Here is a 27670-nt window from a genome sequence, read left to right as displayed (position 1 = left end):
CATCCCACTTTGCTTCCATCAACCCCACAAGAAGTTTCGTCCGCCTGTTAGACTTTGGCTGGAATTTTTCCATCACACTAATGTTCCATGTGAAACTATCCGGCTATCAATTGGTGGTCAATGTGGTGTTTTAGGCTACGTTCACGGCTCAAAAACCGATTTTTTGGGGGGTATTTTTTTATGGCAGTCTGAATGGCTCAATTCAGATTTTTTTCAAATCCGATTCAGGTCACTTTCATATATGGTCTAAGATCGGATACGAATCAGATTTTGCAATATGACTTCAGTCTGAAGGGACAGGTTGCATGTATCTGACTTTACGTAATTAAAAAGCGACAGACGTCACCATTCTGTGCGGACAGGGAATAAAAACCAGTCATGGATGGTTGATGGAGAGGAGAATAAGTACATAATAAATAATTAGTAGGTAAATAATTAAGTAAATAAACAAACAATATTTTGCTGAGTTCAATTGAATAAGAACAATGTTACACAAGCGCAAGTCTCTGCATCCGCATCCACATTTACTTCCGTAAAAACTATGTTGTAAATGATGTCTCTTCTGTACATGCAGTTCACTTTGGGTATACATTTGGTGCACACACCAGACAGACTGAAGTCGCAATTAATATGTAACGAAACGATGCAGTGGTTCATCATTCTAAACTAAGGAGAATGGATGCAGGCATGCAGCACGCTGATGATGAGTGGAGCCACCTAGCAGAGACGCCCACGCATCGTGTAAGCGCCAAGACTATAAAGCGTCAACGTCCTCTCCAATCTTCACAGTTCACACACTCGGACTGGATACCACGTGTCCGACATCGCCGCTTAAAAATATTACATATAAATATATTTGAATATTTCTGTTACAGCCGTGGAATACCGAGGGGAAACGTTTCTCTTTTTTCGCGAATTGGATTATTGCTGGATATTTATACCGGTACTTTTTTTTTTTAATTTTATTCGTGTTGGACTGCAACAGACAACGAAATCGTTAAGAGGTGAGGTACATGATACTGTACTGTAGTATTGTTTTCTGCATCGCAACAATTTTAAATTATACTTGCCGAGAGCTGCATACTTAATCATTTAAGAAACCAGTCATTTGTATTGCCAACACTAACAACACTTTAAATAGTCTCTTGTCAATATGTAGTGCAGCGCTGTTTATTTTCAGTAAATACAAAAACATTCATTTGTGGAGCTCGTTTTCGTCATTTAACACGTGTACTTTGGAAATAATGTAGTTGCTTTCTGTGTACTGCATGTTTTTTTCGTTTTGTTGTGGTTTGGTTTGTCTTGTTTTGTCTTGTCTTATTTTTACTTTTTCTAGTACGCTGCTGTAGCCAGAACATTTTATTTGTTTCATTACAAAAAAATGTATATTTTCATTTTACTTACATCCTTTAAAATGATAAACACAAGGGTTTATGTATTTATTTATTTATTTATTTATTTATTATACAGAGTGGCGTACAAAGCCCAGCCCTGGGGCCACTCGTGGTATGGTTTTCATTAGCCCACTGATAAAATGTTAAAATGTTGAAAGATAGGATTATTATTTCTTCAATTAAACATCTATCTAAAAAAGTTTAATGTTACAATATACAGTATCATGATTTTTTTTTGTTTAACTTATTGAAAAAATGAAATGAAAATTTGTCCTATCATTTATAATTGTAAATATATAAAAATATATACATCGAAATAGTTTTAACATATTTTTAAGTTTAATGATACTAAAATTTTATTTTTATAAAATGAAAATAAAATAAAATAGTTAAACGTTACAAAAACTCAGAAATTATTTTAAATTGTTAAAAAAATATATAGGCTATGAAAATGTATTTAAAATGTGATTTAATTTACAAATTAAAAAGATATTACGAGAGATCACACTATTTTTTTAAAATGTACTTTTAAGGATCTCCCACGTCTCCCTCACAGTGCAGAGGTTGTGGGTGCGAGCGAGCACACCCTGCAGTACAAAGTACAGCAAAAATGGAGATGAAGAGCACCATGTTGAGGCCTCGAAAGGGGTCAACATCTGTTATCTGGAATTCGTTATTGTTCTGTGTCATAGCATATTTTTTCAGTTAGCCCTTTGTAAATGTTTAATTCGTGGGTACATATTGGCTAAATCTAGAGTAAAAATTAGAATTTTAATTATTCTTTTATCAAGTTTTATTTTGTACTGAAAACTTTTTATTGTTGAAAAGTAGTGCCTTATTTAAGAAAATTGTTTGATCCACTACAAGACTGATTTGTGGTGAATGTGTTTTGATTTATGCCATCTTAAAAACCAACAGCTCTGGATGCTAAAAAATGTGCAATCCTATCTTTAAAAACACATATAATTAAAGGTTTACTTTTTTTTTTTTCAATTGTTATCATGAGCTAATTTGGCCGTTTTTGTTTTGTTGTCTCAATCAACAATGTTAAAACTCTGGGAACAAGTTTTGACTGCATAAAAGTTGAGCCAGTGCTAGCTAGTTTCTAAACAACAACTTGCAATGTAGCCTGCGACCCTTGTGAGGATAAGTGGTTAGGATAATGGATGGATGAACTTGCAATGTAATTTTTTTTCTTCTTGTCAGTACTTAAATTGTTAAAAAGAATTAGAAAAATATATAAGAATTACTGTACTACCCTATATAAGTTATAGCAGGAGTCAAGTCACAAATATTTTTATTTACCTTTTTATTTTAACTGATGAAATTATTTTTTAGCTAAAGCTGGTGCATTTACAGAAATGTTGATTATGCACTGTCCCAGTTTAAAAGTGAAGGAATTAAAAAATATATCTAATAATTATTGACAATAATATGTTCTATGTTCCCCCACTAGTCTAAACATGATGTTCTGATTAATGTTGCATTTGTGGAAAGTGAATTAAGCAGCAAAATCCACCCGTTTTTGTGCATCTGTGGGGCGGCCATTTTGTTGAAATTGACATCACAGTGCTCACTGGCTCAGCTTGTGAACGTCATGGCTCACCTGGTTTCTGGGTTAAATCACGTGACATTTGTCAAGTGAACCTGAGGGCACTTTAAAGGTCAATTCCAGTCAACAGCAGAGGGTAGTGCAGGACCAAATGGCAGCACCCTCAGATTGGTGAAAATGGATAGATTAATATGCTTAATTCTTACTCCACAAATGCAATATTAACCAGAATACTGTTTAGACCAGAGGGGGTAGATAGAACACATCATTGCAAAGACCATTTTTGACTTGACTTCTGCTTTAAGTACAGATTGTGAGAACATGATCTTTATTGATGATTTCCTTATTGTCATGCAGCCTCTTCAAGCATGGCCCACACGAGTGTCAGCGTCGAATCATGCTAGCTTTGGGCCGCTGCAACTCATCATCCTTGCCTCTCATCCCTCGTTCGTCAGATGGCAGCGGAGGGAAAGTGCCTGCCAGCGTGGTTCTTGAGATGTCGCAGCAGGGAAACCTGAGCGCCAGCGGCGTCATGGTGGTGGTGCTGCCTATGACTTTGGGTATCGTGTCCAACATCGTGGCCCTATTCATCTTGGCCAACGCCTACTGGCTCCAGCGACGGCGCTCCAAAGCCACGTTCCTCCTCTATGCTACCTCCCTGGTGGTAACAGACTTCATGGGCCACGTGATCCCCGGTGCCCTGGTTCTGAGACTCTACCTCTCTGGAGGCGTACGGCCGGAGGACTCCAGCGAATCTGACGGCATGTGTCAGTTCCTGGGAGGAAGCATGGTGTTTTTCGGCCTGTGCCCGCTCTTCCTAGGTTGTGCCATGGCTGCGGAGCGTTGTCTGGGTGTCACCAAGCCCCTCCTGCACTCCTCCCTGGTCACAAGCACTCGCACTAAAATGTGCCTGGCTGCGATTTGGCTGGCCGCTCTTGGTGTGGCCTTGCTGCCTTGCTTGCAGCTGGGCTCCTACACCTATCAGGACCCGGGCACCTGGTGCTTTATTCAAGTGCTCAGCGATATTCGCGAGGCGGACGTGGCATTTGTGCTGCTTTTCTCCGGGCTAGGCCTGAGCTCCTTGGCTGCAGCGGTCGTGTGTAACACCATCAGTGGACTGACGCTGGTGCTTGCCAGGATCAGAAGGAAGCCTGGGTCGCATCATTCGGCCAAATCCCACGACATTGAGATGGTACTGCAGCTGGTGGGGATCACAGTCACCTCGTGCATCTGCTGGTGTCCTCTGCTGGTGAGTAGTAGCTAGTACAACAACATGACAAGGACAAGAAGGCTACAGTATTGGAGCTGTCAGAGCACAGTTTTCAATATCTGTTGTGTTTTCCAAAGCAGTCAATTTACACATATGGTGGATTCATATATCATACGGCAGATACACATTTGCGCGATGACACTGAAAAAATGTGACTTTACAAACACTAAGCAGTAGTTAGTAGGTCGATCCTTGGTAGAATTTCACCTGCACTCTGCTGTCATAGCATTAGCCACCATTTGGCCCATCTCTAATGTCGTACATATTAACATGCAAAACAAACAGTGCATGTTTCATACCTGCAGATCTTTGGCCTGATGTCCGCGATCCACTCCTACACAGGATCCATTGGAGAGGACCTTCCCAACTACAAAATGCTACTGGTGATTGGTGTGAGACTGGCCACGTGGAACCAGATCCTGGACCCATGGGTCTACATACTGCTGCGCCGAACCGTCCTACGGAAAATCTACCTCATTGCAAAGTGCCAAGCGGGCCTGGGGGGTCATTTATTTGGGTGCTTCGACTCTACATCTCCTAGCGAGTCAGAGAAGAATGAAGTCGACCAAGCCTAAACTGGGAGGACTGTGTCAAAAGTATTTGTAAAAACTATAAGAACTAAATGCATTCCATAAAAGAATGTCTAATTGTGATGTTAGAGTGAGTTGCATGCGCACAATGCGACCTTTATGGTCTGGTCCGCTTTGGAAATATTTCATGAAGATGAAAAATATCTAAACTGTATCTTTTTGTTGTTGCACCGGTTTCTGGCCTTTGAAATGGAAGCTAGCTAACTGCTATGGCTTTGCACAAAACTTTATGAACATCCCATTTACTTAAAGAGGAAGTCAACGCAAACATTTTTTTTTTCAAGAATATGATCTATGCAAGCCCACTAGTTGAAACAGGGCATTCTGATAAACATTGCGTTTGTGGAATAAGTGTTAACCCACTCATTTTTAGACATCTCTGGCGACGGCCATTTTGTCTTCTGTCGACTGAAAATGACATCACAACTGCTCACAACGACCAATCACGGCTCAGATTCAGAAAACAGGTCAGCCATGATTGGTCGTTGTGAGCAGTTGTGATGTCATTTTTAGTCGACAGTAGACAAAATGGCCGCCCCCGGAGATGGCTAAAAACGAGTGCATTTTGCTGCTTAATCACAATGCCGTGTTTCAACTAGTAGGCCTGCTTGAAACATATTCTTGAAAAAAATATGTTTGGGTTGACTTCCGCTTTAAGTAAGCATTGCTTCATGGTTAGTTCTCATTAGGATAACAGAATGTGTATGTGCTGCAAAAGCTAAGTTAACTCATTCACTGCCAGAAATTTTCAGACCCTCTTTTACCCTAATGTTTCAAAAAATTGAAAAAAATATTAATACATTCCTGGGATTGAATAGCTGGACTGTGAAAAGACAAATACATTTGTCAATGGCAGTGAATGAGTTAAGAGAGTCCCATTGGGAAGAATAATGGTTATTTTGTTCCTCCACCCTAGGAAGTTTGACTGTAAAAGCCATTGCTTGTGCATCAGAACGGAAAAGAAGCCTCAGAGAGGGCTCGGCAGCAAATACTAATGATAGAATATTCACGCTTCGTGACTGCACATGATGTAGGAAAATTGAGATATTCCTAAAGTTACGTCTCAAATTACTGAGAGCATGCAGAAAATAAAAACTTTTAATGAGAAAAGCAATTGAATGGTGACAAATGACTATGTTTTTGCAATTAATTTTGATGAATAATTTCCCCCGAATTTTCCAACTTATGAGTGAGTTCATTGTGTTTGGCAATTATAATCATCTGCACACACATTTCTGTGTTTGTTGACGAACTTCATTTTAAAAAGAATTTAGAGTATTTTTGGATCATCTTTATTGCATTTGAATTATTTTCACAGGGTAACCATCAAATGTTTAACACTTGATGATTTGTAAATCTGAGCAAGGCTTCCTCAAACTTGTGTGAACTGTCATGTGCCCAAACACTCACCATGACATCACAAGACTGCACACACACACGCACACATTAGTCATGCCTTGCTTTCGACATTCCTCACCTAGATTAAATTAAATGTGTGGAGTAAGTAAAATGGTGGCATGGCAGTACAGAACCTTTCAGAATTGACCCTAATCACCTTACATCCTCTCTGTGAGTAAACCCTTTCATGTGGGCTATTTGGGTTCATTTTTGTTACCTCAGCATATATTATTAGTATGCCTTAATGCTTGTGATACATACAATTTCACTACCATGGGATGTGTTGTTACTAAGTACATGTAATGTACTTTGAAGTATTTCTAGCATTACAGATGCATCCTCTCATTAAACTTTTGAACCTGTCTGCTAACTAGGCTGCAGTCTCTCGATTTTTACTTTCTACTCACAGTCACCCCCAGATGCTGTGATACCCAAACTACTGTAGGTTAATCAACAGGATCATCTCAACTATTGTTTGATCATAAACCACAGTAGTTTTAGTCTATGTTCTGCATATTTAGCTCTTGAGCAAATCGCCAGCTGGGCCTGCATGGTGCTAGAAAGAAACTGCAGTACAGTATTGGATCATTAGTGTCAGAACAAGAGCATCTGCCTCCTGCTAGAAGTGATGCAACACGGCATAACAAAACCACAAGAACAAAACTTCAGGCAGTTATAACAAAGCAATCTTAATGATGACAAATGAAACTGAATGACTAATACATGTGGATGTTATGTTTTCAGAATATGCACACCACCTATTCTGTTATAAAGGTTGTTCAACGATACCGTGAAGTTCCAAAATCCAATAATAATGTCAGTTTATATGAACACACACCTTTAAAAATCATTAAATCTAACAGAAGATAAAAATTATATGACACGCAGACAACTACAGATATACAAAGAAAGTGGACCCCAACTATTCACGGGGGATGAGGACCGGGACAGCATGCAAATAGCGAAAATCCACATCTAATTGACATCCACTGAAAAAAATTGTGACTGCAGGTGCCAAACCGCAAGTATGTGCGACTCTACTTTATCTACGGTATGCGTATGTACTTCAAAACTGAGAGAGACATACCCCAAAGGACTTCTGCTGTAATTGCAGCAAATAGTGGTTCTCCAAAAAATAACTTCATGATTGTGTCCCACTTGGTGTTGATTTTCACAAAACAATCCAATTTTATATCGTTATGTTTGAAACCTGAAATGTGGCTATGTAAATTATATTTTTTTCTGACAGGTTTATCGCTTTAAAGGCAGAATTTCAGACACAACTCTTGTTTTGTATCTCATCGCATTGAGTGCTTCATTAAGTTGCGAGTGAGTGTATAACGCAACACCGTGAAACACGTCTTTCAAGTTGCGTGCTGGTGAAGTGTGGTTGTGTGGTTTTATAATATGCTGATTAACGCACAAACTACCTGTATGAATGGAAGATTTGTTTTATTATAATCTGTTATTAAATATTACATACAAATTATACAGTGCATTGTCACAATACATTTCATGTCTGTTCTGTACAGCAGGAAGTTACTTTATGCAGCTCCACCTGACAGGTAGGAAGAAAAAAAAAATAAAAATAAAAATAAAAATCGAGCTAATGAAACCATTAGCAGAAGCCAAAAACTCAACAACGCCGTCTCCTCACTTTTGGCAGTTGCAGACCGGGTAATTCTATATCTTCTTCAGTGGTCAACTGATTCATTGGTGAAAGCAGAATAATTAGGCTAGTAATTATGTGCGTGAACAAACGCCTTCTCTAAGCACGCATACCTCGGCTCAACGTCGTCACCCCCCCCCCCCACGACTTCAACAACCTCATGTCAACTGGAGTGAGAATCCGTTTCCAACTGGAGTGAGAATCCAAGCTGTGAAACCACTTCACATTTCGTGCTCATCGTGTTGACTCGTGCGCAGGGTGTCCATTCCCTCAACTTTCGGGGTTTAACCCAAACAAGCACTTCTGTTGGTTTACAATAGGCCATGCCAGTGCGGTCCATTCAACAGTGTGGGAGTGGTGAAGATGCAGGTGAATGTTAAAAGGCAGAGCGGCACAAAGAAAAAAAAAAAAAAAATCAATGTGGGACGAGACATATCCCATATTCAGTTAGACAACTTTTGTTTTGGACTGATTGGCATGCACATGTGGGCGATCATACGTGTGCCTTGGGGAGTCCAACAGAACAGCCTGACGTCCCTTTGCGAGAGGGAAGATTTCAAACGTCTTCACATCCAAACAAGGCACCAAGGCAAACAAGGAAGGTCCGGTGTGAAATTCTTCCCCTTATTGCCTCACCTCCCTAGCCAACACACTCGCTCACTTTTTGCAATCGCAGTGTCCACTTGGAAAGGAGGGGACGGTGGTGAACTGAATCCATTTCCAGGAGACAAACATGTCCTCTCTTCTCCCGCTTCCTGCTGTTCGTGCTCCCACTGCATGCTCCCTACCACCAGGTGAAGAAAGGTCTTCTACTCTGGAAACTCTGCGTGTACGACTCACTATTGGCTCTCTGGGGGGCTCTGGCAGTTTCCACAATCACTGGAGGCATCTGGACCAACTGCAGGGGTGTTTTGTCATCCTTTAGAGCTTGGCACAGGTTCAGAATCTTTAAGGGGTGCAAATGAAAAATCAAGGTCATAGAAAATGTCAATAGAAAAAGTAGATGTGTGTAAAAGTGCCATCCAGCCTTTGGTGATGCTGCTACAACACAACGCTGACAACTGACCTGCCCCCTCATGACAGCGACCTGCTTGTGAAATTGTCCTCTGTCAAAGCCAGGGTCTTTCTGTGGGACAACATGGACAGTGTAAAATATAACTACGTAAGCGCAAGTGTCGCATGATCAAGCCATGCTTATGAAGTACCTTGAATAGTTCATAGAGGTCCTCTTCGAGATCTTTGATAAAATTTGGGTCGGAGAGTTTTGGTAGGACTAGTTCTCGGATTTCCTGGGAGAAAGGAACTTTAGCTTGGGAGAGCCACGCCCAGTAGAAAGGATCTAGATATGAAACAAAGCAGTGTCAACGATATTAGTCAGGCAACAAACCTTGAATTGATCAAATAAAACCAGCAAAATGAAACAAACAGGCCCCACTGGAAAGAGGAATTTTATAGAGGCCGTGATGTAATCTTACATGCTCTCCAGGAGTCAGGATGTTTGAGAGGGAAGGCTAGACCGTTGTCTATGGCTGCCAGCTTGATTACTGGATCCTTCACAACAACCCAGTCTGTGTCCTGTAGCCACGGTGTGGGAAGCAATTCAATTTGACAGAAAACGCAGGAATTACAAATGTACACATTTAAAAACATTTCAGATGGAGGACCGCGTGTGGGCTTCTCACCCGGTTGCCCACGGCGTCCATAGGGCAGTCATATTTGAGAAGCCAGTTGTCATTGCCCCTGTCTAGGATGGAACAAAAGAAAAGGCTAATCTTGTGATAACGGCCACCATGAGCGCATGGACACATGCTGAGCGAGGTGACTTGACGACATGCCTGTGTTCCTGATGATGTAATCGAGGACTACGAGGCGTTCGAACTGCAGCTGAAGCTGACGGTTGGTGTTCTCCGGCAGAGGTTCGGCTTCGAACCTGCGAAGCCAAAAGTCTGCATCCTTGTATCCATCCACAAAGAGCTGGAAGGAGCCAACCTGGAGGAATATCAACAAAGTCCCTCAACAGTTCCTCATGGTTCACTCACATCAAGGAGAAAAAAAAACACGAATAAGCAATGCACTAGCTTACTTTTGGAGGCAGTCCGATCCTGTGGAAGCGTTGACCCACTTTTGGTACCTTCTCCAAGGCAAGTCTTTTACCTCGAGACTTAACCCTGTCTATCGCGCTGTAGTTGAACGTTTCACTCGCCAAGTATACCACCTAGAACGGCCACACCGATTAGCAGTGAAACTAGCTCTGACTCCGGTCACTTTTATTGCAGATGTGTACTCATGTCTACCTTGGTCCTTGGAACGATATTGAGCTCCAGTTTCTGATCCACCAGGCTGGCGCCGGCCTCTGAGAGGTAGCCCTGGTTGAGAACTAAACAGTCGCGACCAAAACAGCACGGGCAGCACAGTTTCTGGAGCCACTTAGTCCATTTGGGGTTAAGCTGGCCATAGGGCTCTTCATTCTTAGGTTTGAACACGCCGATGATCTTCTGTTAAGGGACATGGGAAAAGAAAAAAATAAATATAGAAGCCACATTCTTAAGGACGATATTTCAAATTGAATAGTTAATTCATTTATGCGCTGTGCTTAATATACCAGATAGCCCGGAACATCTATTTTAAAATGTGCCCATTGGTCGCCCAATTTGAAATTCAACTGAAATTTCCAGGAAATATAATAATTTAAAGTTACAAATACTTGAGACCGCCATCTAACATGGCATCAAGCGAGCGTAACAAATCTTACACAAAAGGAGGGCCGGCCTCAACAAAAGGGAGTACACTAGGGATGTAACGATTCACTGAAGCCCCACTTCCATTAGATTTTCAGTTCCTGATTTTCGATTCGATTTTAAAAAAATCACTACCATGCGTGTCTCTGGGCGCTAGTGTGGTGCTGCAGCCATCCACAAACGCAATATGCACTGATGTTTGGCGCAAGCGCATAATTTGATCTACACATTCAGAATGCGGTATGCATCTGGAACGGAAAAAAATGTAAAGACATTTTTTAGCAATCTAAATTTGTGTATTCTAATGACCTAGGTATGTTGTCTTTTGTTAGGTGTTGCTGTATGGGGTTTGCGAGTGCTGAGATGTCCGAGTTTGATTCGTTTCGATTCAAATTGATTATGTTTAGTCGATTTTCAATTAATCGTTACATCCCTAGAGTACATACAAGATCACAGAGAGCTACATACACTGAAAGTTATGTGAAGTAAGATGACTCATGCAGACATGGAGACATGGGTTATGTCCTGTTTTTTGATGGTGGAGAAGGGGAATTGATGTTATGCTTGACCAGTATTTACGTAACTGGAGATGATACAATATTGCGCCAGTAATTTACCATTAGTCACTAGGCTCTGCTAGCATAGTGAATTTGAGGCAACCGCTAATGTTAAGAGTTTTAGAATGCGTTCAATTGTTGCTATTTTGGGCACATACGTTGCTGATGACGGCTATCTTATTTGTTCCTTAGCTGGAATGACAGAAAATCTGATGGTGAATTCATTGACCTGCTGTATGATGATGTACAGTATAACGATGATGGCCCGTGTTCCCCAACCTTTATTGAGCCAAGACACTCATTTTACCTTTGAAGAATCACATGGCACACCACCAAACTAAAATGTCATAAAAAGTTTGAATACTGAAAATAACGTTGATCTTGCCTCAATTTGCTCACAAACTTTATGTGAAATGCGGGCGTGTTCAACCGTACCATGCTGATATAAAGTACTTGTAGAAGGCCATGACTTAATCTGGTGTATGACTGGCACAGGATTATTATACCTTCTGCCATCTAAGAGCAAAGTGAATGTATTTGCTTTGCCTGTCACTGTATGTGAAATTGGATAGTTTTCCACAGCACCCTGGATGCTCTCTCCCTGGTAGGAAGCACTGGTGTAACCAACTGTCGAAACATCAAATTTGGCCACAGCAGAATTACATGCAAGAGAGCAGGCACATGACTACTAAGTACTTTGGCGACGGAGTAAAGACACCGTGCATGTGCTGGGATTGAGGGATAAAAATCCCACACATTCAGTGTTCCGGATTTGTTACTGTGTCCAAACCATAAAAAGCTAAGAGAAGTCCCACTTGACCTAACATATCATGTCTTGGATAGGAAACCAAGTAATAGTAAACAGTACACACTGGGGATTTATCTCAGATACATATACTGTACAGTGTATGGAGGAATGTAACAACTGGGTTGTGCGGCACTTTTACTTGTCAGCTGCAGCGGAGCTGATCAAAGGATATCGCCACTGAATTTGTAAGATTGGCAAAAAGAAGCACAATTTCTTAGTGTCGGCATGAGGGGAAAATGTCACCATTGGCCCAAACCAGTTACTGGCCAAGTCAAGCGATGAGAGGTGGTGCAGCAAAACACAATAATACATGGGACTTTGTTCTTTGCTCGGAAAAACACCGCAGGATTCCAACAAGACAATATGGTAACAACGTGATAACTTTGGTGAAATTACTAGCATGCCATTGTTCTTTATATTATTCATTCATTATCCCACGAACATCCGAAGTAACTCCATTCAATGAAGTAAATGTCTCAATGACTTTGCCAATTACTTACAATTCGCATATTACAACAAATTATTGTAACGGTACACGACAACATGTATTAATATATTCCATTATCTGACTGATAGTATCTTAAATGGGTTGTTTGGTGGTGTATTTGTCATGGCATTATATGGTAGGGAAAGGGACTCCAAGAAGAATTAATCACGTGCAATAAAGTCCTCATAACACTTCCTTAGCTTTCCAACGAGAAGCTGTGACTTGGCTGTTCTTCCTTCTTACCCCGTGTGAGTCTTTGACAAAATAGCTGCCACTGGATCCTTGGTAGATCCTCTCCGGGTAGATCCCCTCCTCAATGGCTCGCTCGGCCTTGCGGATGATCTCTCTGAACTCAGGATCCTCCGGGAATTCGTTCCGGTGCGGCTCCCGTGGTGAGGTCCCACGGTCCCGGTCCAGAAGCGGCTGTCTCTCCCGGCTGCGACTTGGACTGCCAGCGGGGATGCGCACCACCGTGCCCGGAGTGCCTCCAAAGGCGCCCCGCGGGCTGGCGGGCTCTGGGGGACCGTAGCTGAAATCATTTGAGTCACGTAGCGGAGAGACAAGCGGACTCGTCTCGTCCATAATTCTAGACTCAGAAGTTATTGTAGTTCGTTGTACGGAGAAGAAGTCGGAAAAGGCAAAAAGGATTGAGGAATAAAGCAGCACCGTTGTTTGGTTGCTTGGAATGTGAGATAGCTAAGCAGGAAGCCGGAAAAGCAGAAAGAAAATCAGATGACTGTGAGCTTCCGGGAAAAGGCGGAACCTGTTGAGTGTTTTGATAGTCTACCAATCAGCGATTACATCTTCTTGTCACTCATCTACTCCATCTGTCTGATTGGATAGAGTCTGACCGCCCACGGAAGACACGTGAGAGCGTACCAGTTAGTCGTTAATTAACGCCAAAATGAAAACGCTTTCGATAAAAATGTGAGAAATATGTGTCGCAAAAGTATGTGCGCTTCGTAAAACATTAAGGTTCAAATGAATAATGATTTTGGTGTTTGCTGCAATGTTGTTAATTACTTGGACGTCCATAAAACAGTGAAAATTAATGTATTTCATTTTAGTTTTGTCATCTTGGGCAACACACATTGGCTTACCAGTGAGCGCGCACAAAATCACAGGGTGCATTTGGTCATATTACCGCACTTTGCAGTAAACGTCACACTTTTTAACAAACAAAAAAGACAATAAATAAATGTGTTTTTTTTATTTTCAATTTCAGAACACCGATCGTTTGTGCTGCTGAGAATATTCAGAGCATCCAGTTTTTTTTTTAAACCAAGTATTATGTACAGTATACAAAGTAGTTGTACAACTCGCAAACTCTTTAGTATTCTCTCCTATGGACGTGTGGACGTGCGACTGTGCGCATCCTCCCACCATACTCCTGCTGCCTCCTCCTCCTCTACCAACACAGCTCGCTTTATGATTGGTCACAGCCGACAGTCAGGAAGACAACGACGAAAACATATAACCCCGGCGAGAGCGGTGCAATTCAGGCAAGATACGTCAACAAGCCTCTCTTGGAACTTCAATAAGCAAATTCATCATCTGCGCGGTTGCAGCCACTACAAGATAAAGCTGTACTCGCTGCTGCAGAGTTTCAAGAGGAGTCACTTGAGTTTCCGGAAATACAGCACAGAGGACATCGGCATAAGGATGGCTGCGTACAAACTGGTGCTGATCCGCCACGGAGAGAGCTGCTGGAACCAGGAAAATCGCTTCTGCGGATGGTTCGACGCGGATTTGAGCGAGACGGGGGAGCAGGAGGCCAAGAGAGGAGGACAGGCCTTGAAAGGTACAGTCATGTCACACGGCCTAATCGGCCATTCTGTCGCTCATTGGATTAGACCGCCGTAAACCTGTTCTTATGCAACTGGGCGGGATGAGGGAAACAGGTTGTGAGCCCGGAGCCTTAGAAGACAGTGGTATACAATGGATGGATGGTTGACTATGACAGTAAATGTTTGCATTTCTTGCAATTTTACGGAAAGAAGTAACTATTTAATTGAATTGAGTTTAACAGTACAACTTAAAAAGAGTAATCAATAAGTATGTTGGCTCTCATTATAGGAATCATGCTTTGCAATCTTTGATTTTTTTTTTCCTCCCCGATTTGATAAATCAAGAATCCTCCACTGCAATTGGCTGGCAACCAGTTTAGGGTGTACCCTGCCTACTGCGCAAAGACAGCTGGGATAAGTGAAAATAAGCAGTTCGGATGATGGATGGATGGATGGTCATTCATCCATTCTCTGTAGAGCATATCCTCACTCGTGTCACAGGTGTGCTGGATCCTATCTCAGCTGACTATGGGCGAGAGGCTGGGCACACCGTGAACCGATCACCAGGCATTTGCAGTTTTGATAAATCAATGTAAGGTTTTGCATCATGGTATGTACTCTACATAATTTCACACTTGCTGGTGTATACGATATATACTGTGTAACAGTGTGTTAGAGGTGTAACAAAAATGATTTTGAATCAGAAAATTGGTTTTGATTTAAAAGATGCAAGTGCATTCAGTCAAATCGCTCCATGCACTTTAAAATATCTCACTAGTATACATATCGAATCGTTTTTTTTTATTGGTAAGATATATCTTGGAAGCAAATACCACATTTACAGTAGCCTACGGACAAGTTCACTCATATTGTAAAATTACATATTGAACCGAATTGTAATCCCACTGAATCAAACTGAATTCAATTGTTTCGCTGTAGCCCTCCTGCTATGTTCGTTTCTCCACAATGTTCATGGTTCATTGTGACCCATTGTAATGTTTAATCATCCAAAAAATATCACATAGCACAAAATAATACTGTCTTATTAAAAATTCAGATCAATGGAGAACGATGCATGGGGTTAAACAGCTTTGCAAAGAGCCTTTAGTAGAGAGCATGGGTCTTGATTATTGACCCGATGTATGACATTTGCACTAGCAGAATATTTGGCACTGTATTTCCAAAAGCAAATGTACACATCTTTGTGCAGGAGCTAAATGAACTAAAACCCAATGTTGTCTTTGTGTCTATCTCTCCTCAGATGCTGGCTATGAGTTTGATATTTGTTACACCTCTGTTCTTAAGAGGGCCGTCCGCACTCTGTGGTTTGTTCTGGACAGCATCGACCAGATGTGGCTGCCAGTGCACAGAACATGGCGCCTCAATGAGCGCCACTACGGTGGTCTGACTGGCCTGAACAAGGCTGAAACAGCAGCTAAACATGGAGAGGCCCAAGTCAAGATTTGGAGGCGCTCTTTTGACATCCCTCCCCCACCCATGGATGAGGGCCATGACTTCTATCAGACCATAAGCAAGGTTACTCCGCAAGAGACCATTTAATTAGCCTCTTTTGCAAAGAGATCCTGAAAAACAGCCACATTAGAGCCGTAACAGAAGATACGCTAATACTCCGACTTAGCTTTTTGCATGATGTCACTGCCAGTGTCTGGCATGACATAAAATACTGTAAAATTCTGTCTAATACTACTTCGGTCGGTAAATTCGGTCACCTACCACATAAAATGTTTGAAATAGACTTTTTTCCATACATAAGCCGAACATTTTACACATGCATATTCAAGAAAAAATAAAAACTGATATCCTCACTAGTCTGTAGGGCATGAACCCAAGTGAAAACAGCACAATGTAGCACAGAACCAAGCATACTGAGAGTCTTTGTCACGCTGCTTCCTCCAATGTTGAATCATCGATTCATTGACTCTAAGCATTGCCTTTTTCAATGATCAGGTTGCTCGCCTTCAACTTGAAGACCGCATCATAGGCATTATGTTGCGTTTGATGAGTGTGTGCGCATGAGTAGAGCAGAGCTACATATAGAGCCAAATGCCTTAATGTGTGCTGATTTGATTTTGAAATGGGAATAGTTAACATTTCAACATGGAGTTCATAGAACAATCCATGAACAGTAATTTGCACACACAATTTTAAGTTAAAGAGAAGCTAATAGACAAGAATGTAAACAAGTAATTATGTATTATTAAAACAGCACTTTTCGCCTTATGACTGTAAAGTAATAAACTGCATCCAAGTATGACCTCTGTTGTAGGACCGACGTTATGCTGATCTGACAGAGGACCAGCTTCCAACTTGTGAAAGCCTGAAGGACACCATTGCTAGGGCTCTTCCGTTTTGGAATGATGAGATTGCTCCACAGATCAAAGAAGGGAAGCGGGTGCTGATTGCTGCCCATGGCAACAGTCTCCGTGGCATTGTCAAGCACCTTGAGGGTAAGGATGTCTGAGCGCTTTGTGGAGACAAAGACCTCATTCACAAATTAATTTAGGTTACCTAAAAGAATTTGTTTTTCCACTGTTGCACACTTCTCTGCTTTAGCTCGGTTTAGACGTACTCAGTGCAATTATATTTTTGGCTGAAATATGTCTGAATGGCGATGTTGCTCTTTTGCGCTTATTCAGCAACTTGTTGCAAACTGGTGCAAGTAGAGTGACCACAAGGGTAACTTGCTCTGTACAACTGACTCTTGTGCTTATGTTGATACTCAAGAACAGCTAAATAAATGGCCCATTACGCTTGGACGTTTGTCACAGACAGAGGGTTGAGTAAGGCTGTTGTACCTTGAGCTGCGTTGGTCAGTTCAATAACAAATGATGCTACTATAGTTGTAAGCTCTGTTTATTATCATATCACAGGTATGTCTGAGGAGGCCATCATGGAGCTGAACCTTCCGACAGGTATTCCCGTTGTGTACGAGTTGGACAAAAATCTGAAGCCCATGGGACCCATGCAGTTTCTGGGAGATGAAGAGACTGTACAGAAAGCCATGGCTGCTGTGGCAGCTCAGGGTAAAGCAAAAAAATAAACTCCACTCCAGCGATTGGGGTTTACCTCAATGCTGTGCTGTTCAGTTAACAAAAAAACAAAAAGAAACCTAGACAATAAGACAGTTAGTGTTGTCACCATCACATACCACACACATGCAAACACCGTATACCACGTGTAACTCAGTACTACTTAGAGGTTTGAACTGAATCATCTATATTTTTGGTCATATAAAGTTTTAGAGAATTGATATTGTGATATATGTATGTACTGAACAAAATGTTTATCTTGGACCTTGGCTATAACTTTGGTTGTCCTACAATATGACAATATTAACACTGTTGTTGAAAGACCAAGTTGATTTACTTTGCACTTGTTTCTTGCTGTGACACAGAAAATAATAAATGCGATGAGCTATTACGTGTTTAAAATCGTTTTCAGTGTTTGTACTTTTTTTTCCACCATGTCTGTCTATCATAAAACCTAACAAGAAGTGCCAGTTTCACTTCTAGGTTCTGATGGGTTATTTTTAAATGTAAATTATTTTCCTGATGAGAAATACTTCGAAAGATACCCAACACTTCCTTTTATTTCCGTTCTCTTTTTATAAATGTACTGATGGATAACAGAGAGAATTTATAATTGAACATTACAAGAGGATAAGCGGATTGGACAATGGATGGAAGTATCGATAGCTGTCATGTGAAATGGCTATTGCTAAAATAAATAAATAATCAATCATCAATAGTTGTAATAATCATCATATTCGTATAGATCAGGGTCTGCAGGCCTGTTCTAAAAATATAGCTCACCAGTGATGGACCATTCTAAGAATTTCCTTGTTGTGCAATGTTGTACAAGTGATCATTTAAAAATGTAAACACTTGCAGAGGAATATATTTACAGGAATAAAGTGTTGCATAGTGATACTTATCTTTCCTACCTTTTTAATTGTTAATAATTATGGCGCGAAAATAACATGATCAGTGTCTTCACATTTATTAATATGATTCGTGATTTAAATTCAACCAAATTCTAAATGAAATTCAGCAAAGAAAATTTGATCAAATTTGTTATGTCAGAAGTATGCCTCAAACTGGTTAGCCTGGAAATCCAGACTCAACGCTGTACCGGTGATTGATTTCGCATTAATCAGTAGCCAAGGAGTAGCTCTCATTTTCAAAAAGGTTGGTGATGCTTTTTGAGACAATATTTTGAAGTGTTTTATTTACCTAGTTATTCTATACGCTATATATTGACATCTCTTCAAGATACTGGCCACCTATGCTAAAACCGCCTACATCCTCAGTTGAACAGAGCTTGAAAAATTATTAATATTAACATTAAAGCAGCACTGGGCAGGAAATCGACTTTAATAAAAAAAAAATTACAACTCTTTTGATGAAACATTGACTTACAAGTAGTTGAATGGGACTTTAGTTGTGCCCTGGGGGCGTCTGTACCATTTTTACTGGCACTAAGCAACTTTGAGGTGGATGGATGGAAGCAACCCTGGCACACAAAAAAATACAAATGTCCTGAATTGCTTTACGGCATACTCACTTCCTCCTTTCGCAATAAGTATGAAGTCGATTCGAACGTCTACACGCCATTACTGGTGTCATGGCAGAAGCCCCAAAACAAAAGTATTGTTTAAACAAAATTAGATTATCTCATCGCTATTCATCTTTCACACAGCCACTGGAAATAGAAATGTAATTCAGGCCAACTTGCAGGCCAGCGAGAGCTCAGGATTTCACGACACTACGCGCTGGTGCGCATGGGAAATGTGGTTGACCTTTGTCCAAACACTACCGCTTTTGTCCACTTTGCGCCGCCATAATCAACAAAAACTGACATGACAATGTGTTGCTTTAACGAATATAGCATATTGGTTCATTTTTTTGTGTGTTTTCTGAAAATGGCAGGTAAAAATGACTTAATCCATAATGTTATGAATGTAACGATGTAAAACATAATAATTTTGTGTAAAATGAACATTAAATGATTTGCAATTTAATTTTTTAGAAGTGGTCTGCGCACCGACAACAATACCTACCGCACCGATTGGCCGGATCATTTCTCCAGAGTGTCCGCCATCTTGAACCGGGAATCCTGAAATGGTCCCGCCCCTCCACTTCATTAATTTCTCTTCAGATTCGAAGAGCACACTTCAAAAGAAATCATAACTCGCTGAATTTTGAAGCGATTTATCATGCGATTTGTTTTGTTGGAAACATCGCTGCTTCGCTACAGTACCAAAAAAAAAAAAAAAAAAATCAAGAGTGCGTTGAAAATCTTTGAACAAAAATATTTACTTGTAAGAAAATAAAAAGTTGTAACATAAACACCAGTTACATGCATTACTCACATTTATCAAACATTGATATCATATATATGAAATATAAATGATGTCTAAATGACGGTTGCTCTTGTTTACGTGTTATTATTATAATTATAATAATTCTAATTATAATTTTCAATAACTTGCTAAGCGTATGATAAAATACCCTATAATAAATACAGAAGTACCATACGGCACAGTATAGCATATAATTGAACAATGAACAATTCTATTTGATCGATAAGATGAGTTGAGAGCTAACATATGATATGATTGATGAAAGTCCCGATTATAAAATTACCCACATGTCTGGTATCATAAAACTCTGATGTTTCTAACAAACCAACCGTGTCAAAATCGGAAAAGAATTAGACCAGTTATGATTAATTTATTGGAGCCTAACATAGTTACCTCTAAGTCCCGGTTCAAAATGGCTATTAGGGCAGCATGCCGTCAACCAGCCAAGGCTCTTTCTAGTAGCGCTGCTCTCTATGGGTCACGTTTTCCTGGTGTAACTGACCAATCAGGATCGGCCTCAACCTTCGTCACAACCAATCGCCTCGTCTACAGTTCTCGCAAACATGTCACCCATGAAGCTGTGTGTTCCTGGTGAGTTGCTGACTGTTTTTGACGTTTACCCGTGTAGCTCCAAGTTGATCGGGATAACCTGTGTGCGGGAATATTTGCTATAGCTTCATTGGTCTGGAGTCTTCCCCAGACTGTTTGTTTAAGGTACTATTTCCTGGAAAACCTCAAACCATTGCTTGAAGAGCTAAGCATGCTAAATAATACTTGCAGCTAACACGCGTGGGCAGATTAGTTTGGGTTTGTAGTACGTTCTTTGGTACTCATTGAAGTCTGTTTTCCAAGTATTTATTGCATCGTTGTTACGTTATTTTACGTTAAACGTAGGAGAATTCAGTCTTACTTCTTAGGTTGTGGATTGTTGACTTTTACTTTCCACGGCAGGTTTAGTCAGCAGCAGCCCTGCCCATCGCCCCAGGCAGGATAACAGCATTCCTTTCTGGCTTGTTTGAAATTATTGGTTGGGTTCAGCGAGAAATTGTATATTTAAAAAAAAAAAAAAAGAAAACTTTATGGTCAAGACTGTAGGTAGGTTTCGCGACTGTTGTCAGTCCCCCGATAATGTATTAGTGAATGCCAGCGTGATTGTTGTCAACCCCCCTTTTTGTGTTTTAGGCAATAGTAGTAGTAGTTTCTAGTGTCGCACACACACAACCCCCACACTCAAACAAACCCAAACTTATTAGCATATGACATATAGTAGGATTCAGATCTAGAAAGGAAATATCACTTGGGAAGCCGTTTGTATGGATGGGCGGATCGATACCAAAATATCGATATTCCGATCCAGGGTGCTCAATTTTAAGTATCAATTCTCAAGTTTTTTTTGTCTGGTAATTCGAATTCAGTTCAACATCTGTAATGTTTGACTGCAGCATGAGTAGTGAGAATTTCACACCAGTAGTGATACAGCTTTGTTATTCATCTAGCGTTGCCAGTTCATGTACCATTTTTTTTACAGCCTCATCAATAAGAGTGTTTGTCTTCCTTTGTGTTGAGGTGATAAACTTTGCAGTGTAGAAGACTGTAGTCCTGGCACAGGCGTGTACCTGCGGCATGGCTACATTTACTCCTCACTCGCAGGCTACGTGCTCAAGAAGAACGAGGGCGAGGAGGTGAGAGGTGTGATGGCTCGCATGCAGCCGGACGAAGCTGCCAAAGCACTCAGACGTGTGTCACGGCATTGTTCGAGTCACATGTCTTCAGGCTGTTTAACAACAAATGGAATCAAAAGAATGTAACGGATGAAGTATTTCTACAAAAATGTGTTTTGTTTCTTGTCTTCTAGTTACCAGTCATCTCTGTGGTGAGAGAAACAGAAACCCAACTACTGCCAGATGTTGGTGCAATTGTCACTTGTAAGGTAATTAAATGTGACCCGTTACTGCTGTTTGTTTAATGTTGTCATTTGTCATATTGTTATAATGGGAGCACAAAATAATTGGTGTTTTCCACCAGTGGCAGAGCCAGAACGTGGCTAATGGGTGGGCCTGGAAAAATCAGGGTGGGCATGAATATTTTTCTCACTGAGCACAATCCTCCTGTCCTGACACATCATATATTTAAATAAAATGACAAACTGAATAATATGAAATTCAGATCTTCCTTCGACAACCACAATTATGCTATTCTTAATATTCAATAAAATAAAAAAACACAACAAAACACACATTTTAAAATAATTTAATAATAATTTACTAAAAAATTGAAAACATATAGTTTTTTATCATGAATATCAATCTGGGTGGCTCCGCCCCTGGTTTCCACCAGGAAATACAATTAGCAGCAAAATCCAGCCATTTTTACCAACTCAAGGGGTGGCCATTTTGTCACTTCCGTCGACTGAAAATGACATCACAGTTGGTCGGGGCTCAGGTAACGACCAATCACGGCTCACCTGTTTTCTGTAGATGAGTCATGATTGGTCGTTACCTGAGCCCTGAGCAACTGTGATGTCATTTTCAGTCAACAGCAAGTAGCAAAATGGCCGGCCCTGAGATGGATCAAAACAGATTTTTACTGCTTAACTCATATTCCACAAATCAGAATGCCATGTTCTAAAAGAGCCCACTAGTCCATAGTGGGCTCTTTTAGAACATATTCTTGGAAAGATTTTTGGGGGGGTTGACTTCTACTTTAAAGAGGAAATCAACCCATACACATTTTTGTTCCCAGCAGGCCCACTAGTTGAAACACGGCCTTCTGATTAATATTGCGTTTGTGGAATATGAGTCAAGCAGCAAAATCCACCCCTTTTTAGCCATCTGAGGGGGCGGCCATTTTGTCACTTCTGTCAACTGAAAATGACATCACAACTGCTCAGGGCTCAGGTAACGACCAGTAACGGCTCAGCTTCAGAAAACAGGTCAGCCGTGATTGGTCGTTACCTGAGTCCTGAGCAACTGTAATGTCATCATCAGTCGACAGAAGTGACAAAATGGCCGCCTCCTGAGACGGATAAAAACGGGTGAATTTTACTGTGTGGCCCTTTGCCATTCCACCTGGCAGTTTTACCTGAACGAAAGGTGCACCAAAGTAAATTTGATGCTGTACTTGAACCATTTTGAGTATCGGCATAGTTTTGGTCTCTTTTTGAAAATAACACTTTGAATTTTTCTCCTCAACTGTCAGAATCTTTTTTAAGTGCTACTGGCACTAAATTATGGAAGTTTGAATACATAGAAGGCCGTGGGTCGGCCTTCTTTTATGTATTCAAACTTCCATAATTTCAAAGTGTTAGCTTCAAAAGGAGACCAAAACTATGCCGATACTCAAAATGGTTCAAGTACAGCATCAAATTTACTTTGGTGCACCTTTCGTTCAGGTAAAACTGCCAGGTGGAATGGCATAACTCAAATTCCACAAACGCAATATTTATCACAATGCCTTGTGTTTCAACCAGTGGGCTTACACATGAAAAAAATATGTTTGGGTTGACTTTCCCTGTAAGGACTGACATGGTCTTACTCTTTGATTGACCAGGTCACTAGTATAAATCCCAGGTTTGCCAAGGTCCACATACTTTATGTTGGCTCCACACCACTGAAAGACCGCTTCAGAGGAACTATCAGGTACATCTAAAGTGCACTTCAAAGGATAATAATTTATTATTGCCTCGTCAGTCATCGTATAATGCAAAACTACGACTCCTCTCTGAACCCTCAGAAAAGAAGATGTCCGGGCAACAGAGAAAGACAAGGTTAGTTGAAAAGACAGCGAGTAGCTTTGCACAGCTTCTGTGTATTTCCCAATTTAATTTAAGACGGTCTGTTTTTGCCTCGTCTCCTCTGCAGGTGGAGACGTACAAATGTTTTAGACCTGGTGACATTGTCCTGGCGAAAGTGGTATGCTTTGTTTGCGTTTTAACATATCACGTACAGTATTCTTTAAGTCTAGAGGCTTTAGATACAGTAGCAGTATTCACATGAATGTAGTATTACTGATCTGGTTAAACATTGTTCTGCCATGTTGTGGCATTCTTGACCTGGACTGTGACAGATTTCCCTGGGTGATGTGCAGTCCAACTACCTGCTGACTACAGCCGAGAATGAACTCGGGGTGGTGGTGGCCCACAGTGAAGCAGGTAAACGCTATGAAACATGTCTGCAGCATCTTCCTAAGACAAAAAAGTTGCACATACATCCAGTTAAAAAGTTTGTTTCCATAGTTTAGTTATTCAGCGATTCGGAAAATGGGTAGTTTAGTTTTTGTGGTTGTAGTGCAGCGGTGTAGAATTACATCATACTGGTTGTACTACTTGGGCTAATCTATTTAGCTACTTGAAGCCCGATACATAGCAAAAGATTTTTAATAAATATATATATATATATATATATATATATATATATATTTTTTTTTAATTTTAAATATGAGAGGCCACACGTGATAATGAAAATGCCCACCTGTTGCATTCATGGAACAAAAGACATCATCATGGCTTCCTTCCGAGTCTCACAACTCTGTTCAACTAAACAGGCCAAGATTTCATACTGAGTAAGTTCATTTGTGAGTAAATTTAGACGATCATGAATTATTTGAGTGTATACGTTTTGGGATGTTTTTGTTAGGTGGTGTGCCGATTAGATTTTTCTCATGTAAAAAATAGGAGCTGAGGCTGAGTAAAGGTTTGTAAACACTCAACTGAACGAGTTGACGAGTTGCTCCATCAGCTTCAAAATGTCCTACTTGGCTGTCTATTCCATGTGACCATTGCGATGAAGCAACAAGTTGATAGTCTGGCAAAGCATTTCCAGGAAGGAATCTCAGAATTAGGTGATGTCAACTTCGGGCAGGCAGTGGCTGCGATGGATTTTTGTTCCAAGATTTTTTGGATTGTATTTGTTCAAATAACTGAGCCTCTCAAAATTGTGATAATCTTGCAGAAAACGCTTAGTAAATGCTGTAAAATTGTCTCGATACTTCGAGGCCAAACTATATAGCATTGCCTAGTCTAGATCAATCACTCTTGTCATGTTTCCCCCCCCTACACCAGGCGCACAGATGGTTCCGACCAGCTGGTGCGAGATGCAGTGTCCACTGACGCATGGCAAAGAGTTTCGCAAAGTGGCAAGGGTCCAGCCGGAGTATCTGCAGGCGTGACAAACTTGAGACTTGATTGTCTTCACGAGGAACACACAGCTTCCCCCACCCAATCCCTGGCTGACTCAGCGGTCTGCCGACATGTTAGGATGTATTCGACTGGATGACGTGCTTTGGACACTTTTTAAGTTTTGCTTTGGCAAACAGTGTTTTTGTCTGTACATTTTGTCCGAATATCTGATTGGCTACTTTAGAGTCAATTGCAGTACAGTTGGACACAATGAAAACACACACTGCTCTTTTTTTCCCCCAGCAGTTGACTTGCACCAATAACACACTTAAGGCTCATCTTGTAGTCTGAATTGCATTCAAGAGCATCTCAATGAGGTTGTACTTTAAAAAGGGCCCATTGCACGATTCAGTTTCCATTTTTTTTGGTGCTCATTTTCCCCACCACACACACCATCGATTCCATATGTGTCAATTTCACAGTTAAATTTTTTGTTTTCCCAGCACATTATGAGCCTACAACAAACAAGCAGAAAAGATGTTTTTAATGAACACTTCTAGCTTACTGAAGTTTGCAAGAATGAAATAAAATGAAAATGTTATCCTTAAGCTTAGCCTTTTTTATACCTGTTGAATGTACCTTCACAATAAAAAAGATCATACAAAGCTTTGTGTAACAATTGTTTATTTGCAGGAAGAGCTTTGTGCAACTGAAAGACTACACTTAAAACAATATTAAAGCTGGAGTTTGCAGTTTAAAAAGTCATACTGAATGACCTGACAGTAGACTATCATTACAATGATTTTTTGAAAAATAATCTGGCTCCATATTATGCCACTAATTGTATTTTAATAATTACTTCAGTCAACATTTTTTTTTTTTACTAAAATGTAATCAGAGATGTAAAAACCTTTTTTTTTATGGTTTTTTTACACTGAATCTGCCCTTGTTTTTACTCCAGGACAAATATATGTAATATAGTCATGCATTTAGTAATTACATTATTTATCAAATTACGGGTTAGATTCAGCAACATGAATTTTTTTCCTAAAACTTCATAGCTACAAATTACCCCAAAAAAGTTACAACGCATGGTAAAAAAAAAATCACTATTGAGGAAGCTTTTCTAGGTAAGAAAAAATATCTCAAAAACCTGATGTGCTGGGGGGGGGGATAAAATCCATGTCAAAAACATGTTTGGGGACACAAAAAGATTCAAATTTTCTGTTGAAAGTGTTGTGCCAGTCAGTGCAACATGCACTCATACCACGCAAACTCTATGGCACACAGTATGAGCCTCATGCTTGTTTTTGTTTCTTGGGCAGATTATTTATCTTCAGTTAGCAAAAAAAAAAAAAAGGGTTAAAAAGAAGGAATCAGCCCCTGAAACAAATCATGAGTAAACGTAATGGTGGTCTCCTACGCAGACAGCATGCCTGATGCATCATATTAAGTGAGTGGTGTGGTTTTGGTCAGAAATGCGAGAAGTGAAGTAAGGCAACATGCAAATCTTGCTAACATCTTGAAAACTGCAAACTCCAACTTTTTGAGACATACTACTGCTCAGTCGTCAAAGCGGACAGATCGACATTTGTTGACATCAATAAAAAATTTCTTTTTGGGCGATTCACTAAACCCAAGTCCTGCTCCTCTGCTGTTGAAGTCTATTTGGCGTGAGTGGGCACGCTCAAAGTCTCCCATGAGTCCTTGCTGCAAAAGCTCCTGCGAGTCCTTGCCGAGTGCCATATTTGGCTTTGGTGCGCATGCGGTGGCAGCTGGCTGCAAGTCCTTCTTGAAGCCGCCCATCAACCTGAGGAACTTCTGCTGCTGCTGAGAGCTTTCAAACTGGGCGGTGCTCCACTGACCAAACCCCTGAAAGAGATGAGATTGTGAGAAGCAATTATTAGAACGCGACACACATGAATGCACTTGCCTGAGAACATTAAAGCGGAAGTCAACCCAAACATATTTTTTTTCAAGAATATGTTCCATGCAAGCCCACTAGTTGAAACAGGGCATTCTGATAAATATTGCGTTTGTGGAATAAGTGTTAATCCACTTGTTTTTAGCCATCTCTCGGGACGGCCATTTTGTCTTCTGTCGACTGAAAATGGCCTCACAACTGCTCACAACGACCAATCACGGTTCAGATTCAGAAAACAGGTCAGCCGTGATTGGTGTATATTTTCGGTCGACAGAAGACAAAATGGCCGCCCCCAGAGAGAAACGAGTGCATTTTGCTGCTTAATTTATATCCCACAAACGCAAAATTCCTCAGAATCTCAGAATGCTGTGTTTCAACTAATGGAATTTGAAAAAAAAACATGTTTGAGTTGACTTCCGCTTTAACGGTTATCTTTTTTATACACTCAAATCCATAGCTAAATATGACTACTGCTGTAAGATGATACAGTAACTTGAAATAGATTCTGTATTTTTTTCTTCTCATTTGATGGAAATTGCACTCAAAGAACTTTAAAGTCCAAAGAAAAAAGTATCACTAACTGAAGGTTCGTCCACTTTTTGAGGGTGCGAGGCCTTGTCGACCTCCATCTGTAAAGCCTGTCGTCGTTCCTGTGAGAGAGAGAAACACTACATCAACAAACATGGAAAGGAGTAGACAGAATCAGCAAACATTGAACATGAAAAATATGAAAATGACAGCAGGTTTTTGGAGAGATACTGGTTCTGCCACGCCCCCAATCCCTCAGCTCAAGAGATGTACGCACTGTTTGCGCCCTTAAATGCTGATCTAATTTCCTGTGTGGTGTGCAATTCCAAATATTGGCCTTGCCTAATATTCAATAATCTTGCCCACAGCGGGACTCAAACCGTGGCTCCTGCCCCCATGTGTAAACACCTCGCTTCAAACTCAAATAGCAGTAACCAAGTGCCGTATATTTTTTTTTTTTTTTTTTAAA

At 40.6% G+C, this 27670-nt stretch overlaps 5 protein-coding genes across 5 annotated transcripts in view; 3 read left to right on the top strand and 2 right to left on the bottom strand.

The window, feature by feature from the left end:
* The first annotated feature begins 799 nt into the window (after positions 1–799).
* LOC147145743 (prostaglandin E2 receptor EP1 subtype-like) lies at positions 800–5159 on the top strand. The gene is made up of 3 exons (XM_086033696.1): positions 800–1004; positions 3304–4195; positions 4522–5159. Exons 2-3 carry the CDS (start codon positions 3344–3346, stop codon positions 4789–4791), a joined length of 1122 nt encoding a protein of 373 aa, XP_085889822.1. The 5' UTR covers positions 800–1004; positions 3304–3343; the 3' UTR covers positions 4792–5159.
* Positions 5160–7639: 2480 nt separating this feature from the next.
* pi4k2a (phosphatidylinositol 4-kinase type 2 alpha) lies at positions 7640–13210 on the bottom strand. Its single transcript, XM_086033692.1, has 9 exons — positions 12707–13210; positions 10168–10368; positions 9957–10088; positions 9705–9862; positions 9556–9613; positions 9349–9448; positions 9079–9212; positions 8940–8999; positions 7640–8819 (listed from the first exon to the last, which is right to left on the bottom strand). Exons 1-9 carry the CDS (start codon positions 13043–13045, stop codon positions 8658–8660), a joined length of 1344 nt encoding a protein of 447 aa, XP_085889818.1. The 5' UTR covers positions 13046–13210; the 3' UTR covers positions 7640–8657.
* A 636-nt stretch (positions 13211–13846) lies between these two features.
* Positions 13847–17706, top strand: LOC147145741 (phosphoglycerate mutase 1-like). The gene is made up of 4 exons (XM_086033693.1): positions 13847–14264; positions 15512–15786; positions 16538–16718; positions 17142–17706. Exons 1-4 carry the CDS (start codon positions 13892–13894, stop codon positions 17309–17311), a joined length of 999 nt encoding a protein of 332 aa, XP_085889819.1. The 5' UTR covers positions 13847–13891; the 3' UTR covers positions 17312–17706.
* A 2356-nt stretch (positions 17707–20062) lies between these two features.
* On the top strand, positions 20063–25414 carry exosc1 (exosome component 1). The gene is made up of 8 exons (XM_086034346.1): positions 20063–20224; positions 21200–21315; positions 21489–21563; positions 23183–23271; positions 23366–23399; positions 23494–23544; positions 23699–23783; positions 24693–25414. The coding sequence occupies exons 1-8, from the start codon at positions 20197–20199 to the stop codon at positions 24797–24799; spliced, it is 585 nt and encodes a 194-aa protein (XP_085890472.1). The 5' UTR covers positions 20063–20196; the 3' UTR covers positions 24800–25414.
* An 8-nt stretch (positions 25415–25422) lies between these two features.
* knop1 (lysine-rich nucleolar protein 1) overlaps positions 25423–27670 on the bottom strand; it is a 7365-nt gene continuing 5117 nt past the window's right edge. The window contains exons 6-7 of the mRNA XM_086034344.1: positions 27255–27323; positions 25423–26621 (exon numbers count right to left, since the gene is read on the bottom strand). Of these exons, the coding sequence (XP_085890470.1) occupies positions 26313–26621; positions 27255–27323 (378 nt within the window). The 3' untranslated portion in view covers positions 25423–26312. The remainder of the gene's footprint in view (positions 26622–27254; positions 27324–27670) is intronic.

The sequence above is a fragment of the Filicampus tigris genome, chromosome 6 (genome assembly GCF_054856515.1).
Source record: "Filicampus tigris isolate MCC_2025a chromosome 6, RoL_Ftig_1.0, whole genome shotgun sequence".
Classification (NCBI taxonomy): domain Eukaryota; kingdom Metazoa; phylum Chordata; class Actinopteri; order Syngnathiformes; family Syngnathidae; genus Filicampus; species Filicampus tigris.
This window is presented reverse-complemented; position numbering and strand designations above follow the sequence as displayed.

Excerpts from the sequence above, each read along its gene's own strand:
- LOC147145743 (XM_086033696.1), top strand. The coding sequence starts at position 3,344 with ATGCTAGCTTTGGGCCGCTGCAACTCATCATCCTTGCCTCTCATCCCT. Across the intron at positions 4,196-4,521 it reads TCTGCTGGTGTCCTCTGCTG|ATCTTTGGCCTGATGTCCGC; the intron begins GTGAGTAGTAGC and ends TCATACCTGCAG.
- pi4k2a (XM_086033692.1), bottom strand. The coding sequence starts at position 13,045 with ATGGACGAGACGAGTCCGCTTGTCTCTCCGCTACGTGACTCAAATGAT. Across the intron at positions 10,369-12,706 it reads TTGTCAAAGACTCACACGGG|AAGATCATCGGCGTGTTCAA; the intron begins GTAAGAAGGAAG and ends GTCCCTTAACAG. Across the intron at positions 9,000-9,078 it reads ACCTCTATGAACTATTCAAG|AAAGACCCTGGCTTTGACAG; the intron begins GTACTTCATAAG and ends GTTGTCCCACAG.
- LOC147145741 (XM_086033693.1), top strand. The coding sequence starts at position 13,892 with ATGATTGGTCACAGCCGACAGTCAGGAAGACAACGACGAAAACATATA. Across the intron at positions 15,787-16,537 it reads TCTATCAGACCATAAGCAAG|GACCGACGTTATGCTGATCT; the intron begins GTTACTCCGCAA and ends CCTCTGTTGTAG. Across the intron at positions 16,719-17,141 it reads CATTGTCAAGCACCTTGAGG|GTATGTCTGAGGAGGCCATC; the intron begins GTAAGGATGTCT and ends ATCATATCACAG.
- exosc1 (XM_086034346.1), top strand. The coding sequence starts at position 20,197 with ATGTCACCCATGAAGCTGTGTGTTCCTG. Across the intron at positions 21,316-21,488 it reads AGAAGAACGAGGGCGAGGAG|TTACCAGTCATCTCTGTGGT; the intron begins GTGAGAGGTGTG and ends CTTGTCTTCTAG. Across the intron at positions 21,564-23,182 it reads GTGCAATTGTCACTTGTAAG|GTCACTAGTATAAATCCCAG; the intron begins GTAATTAAATGT and ends TTGATTGACCAG.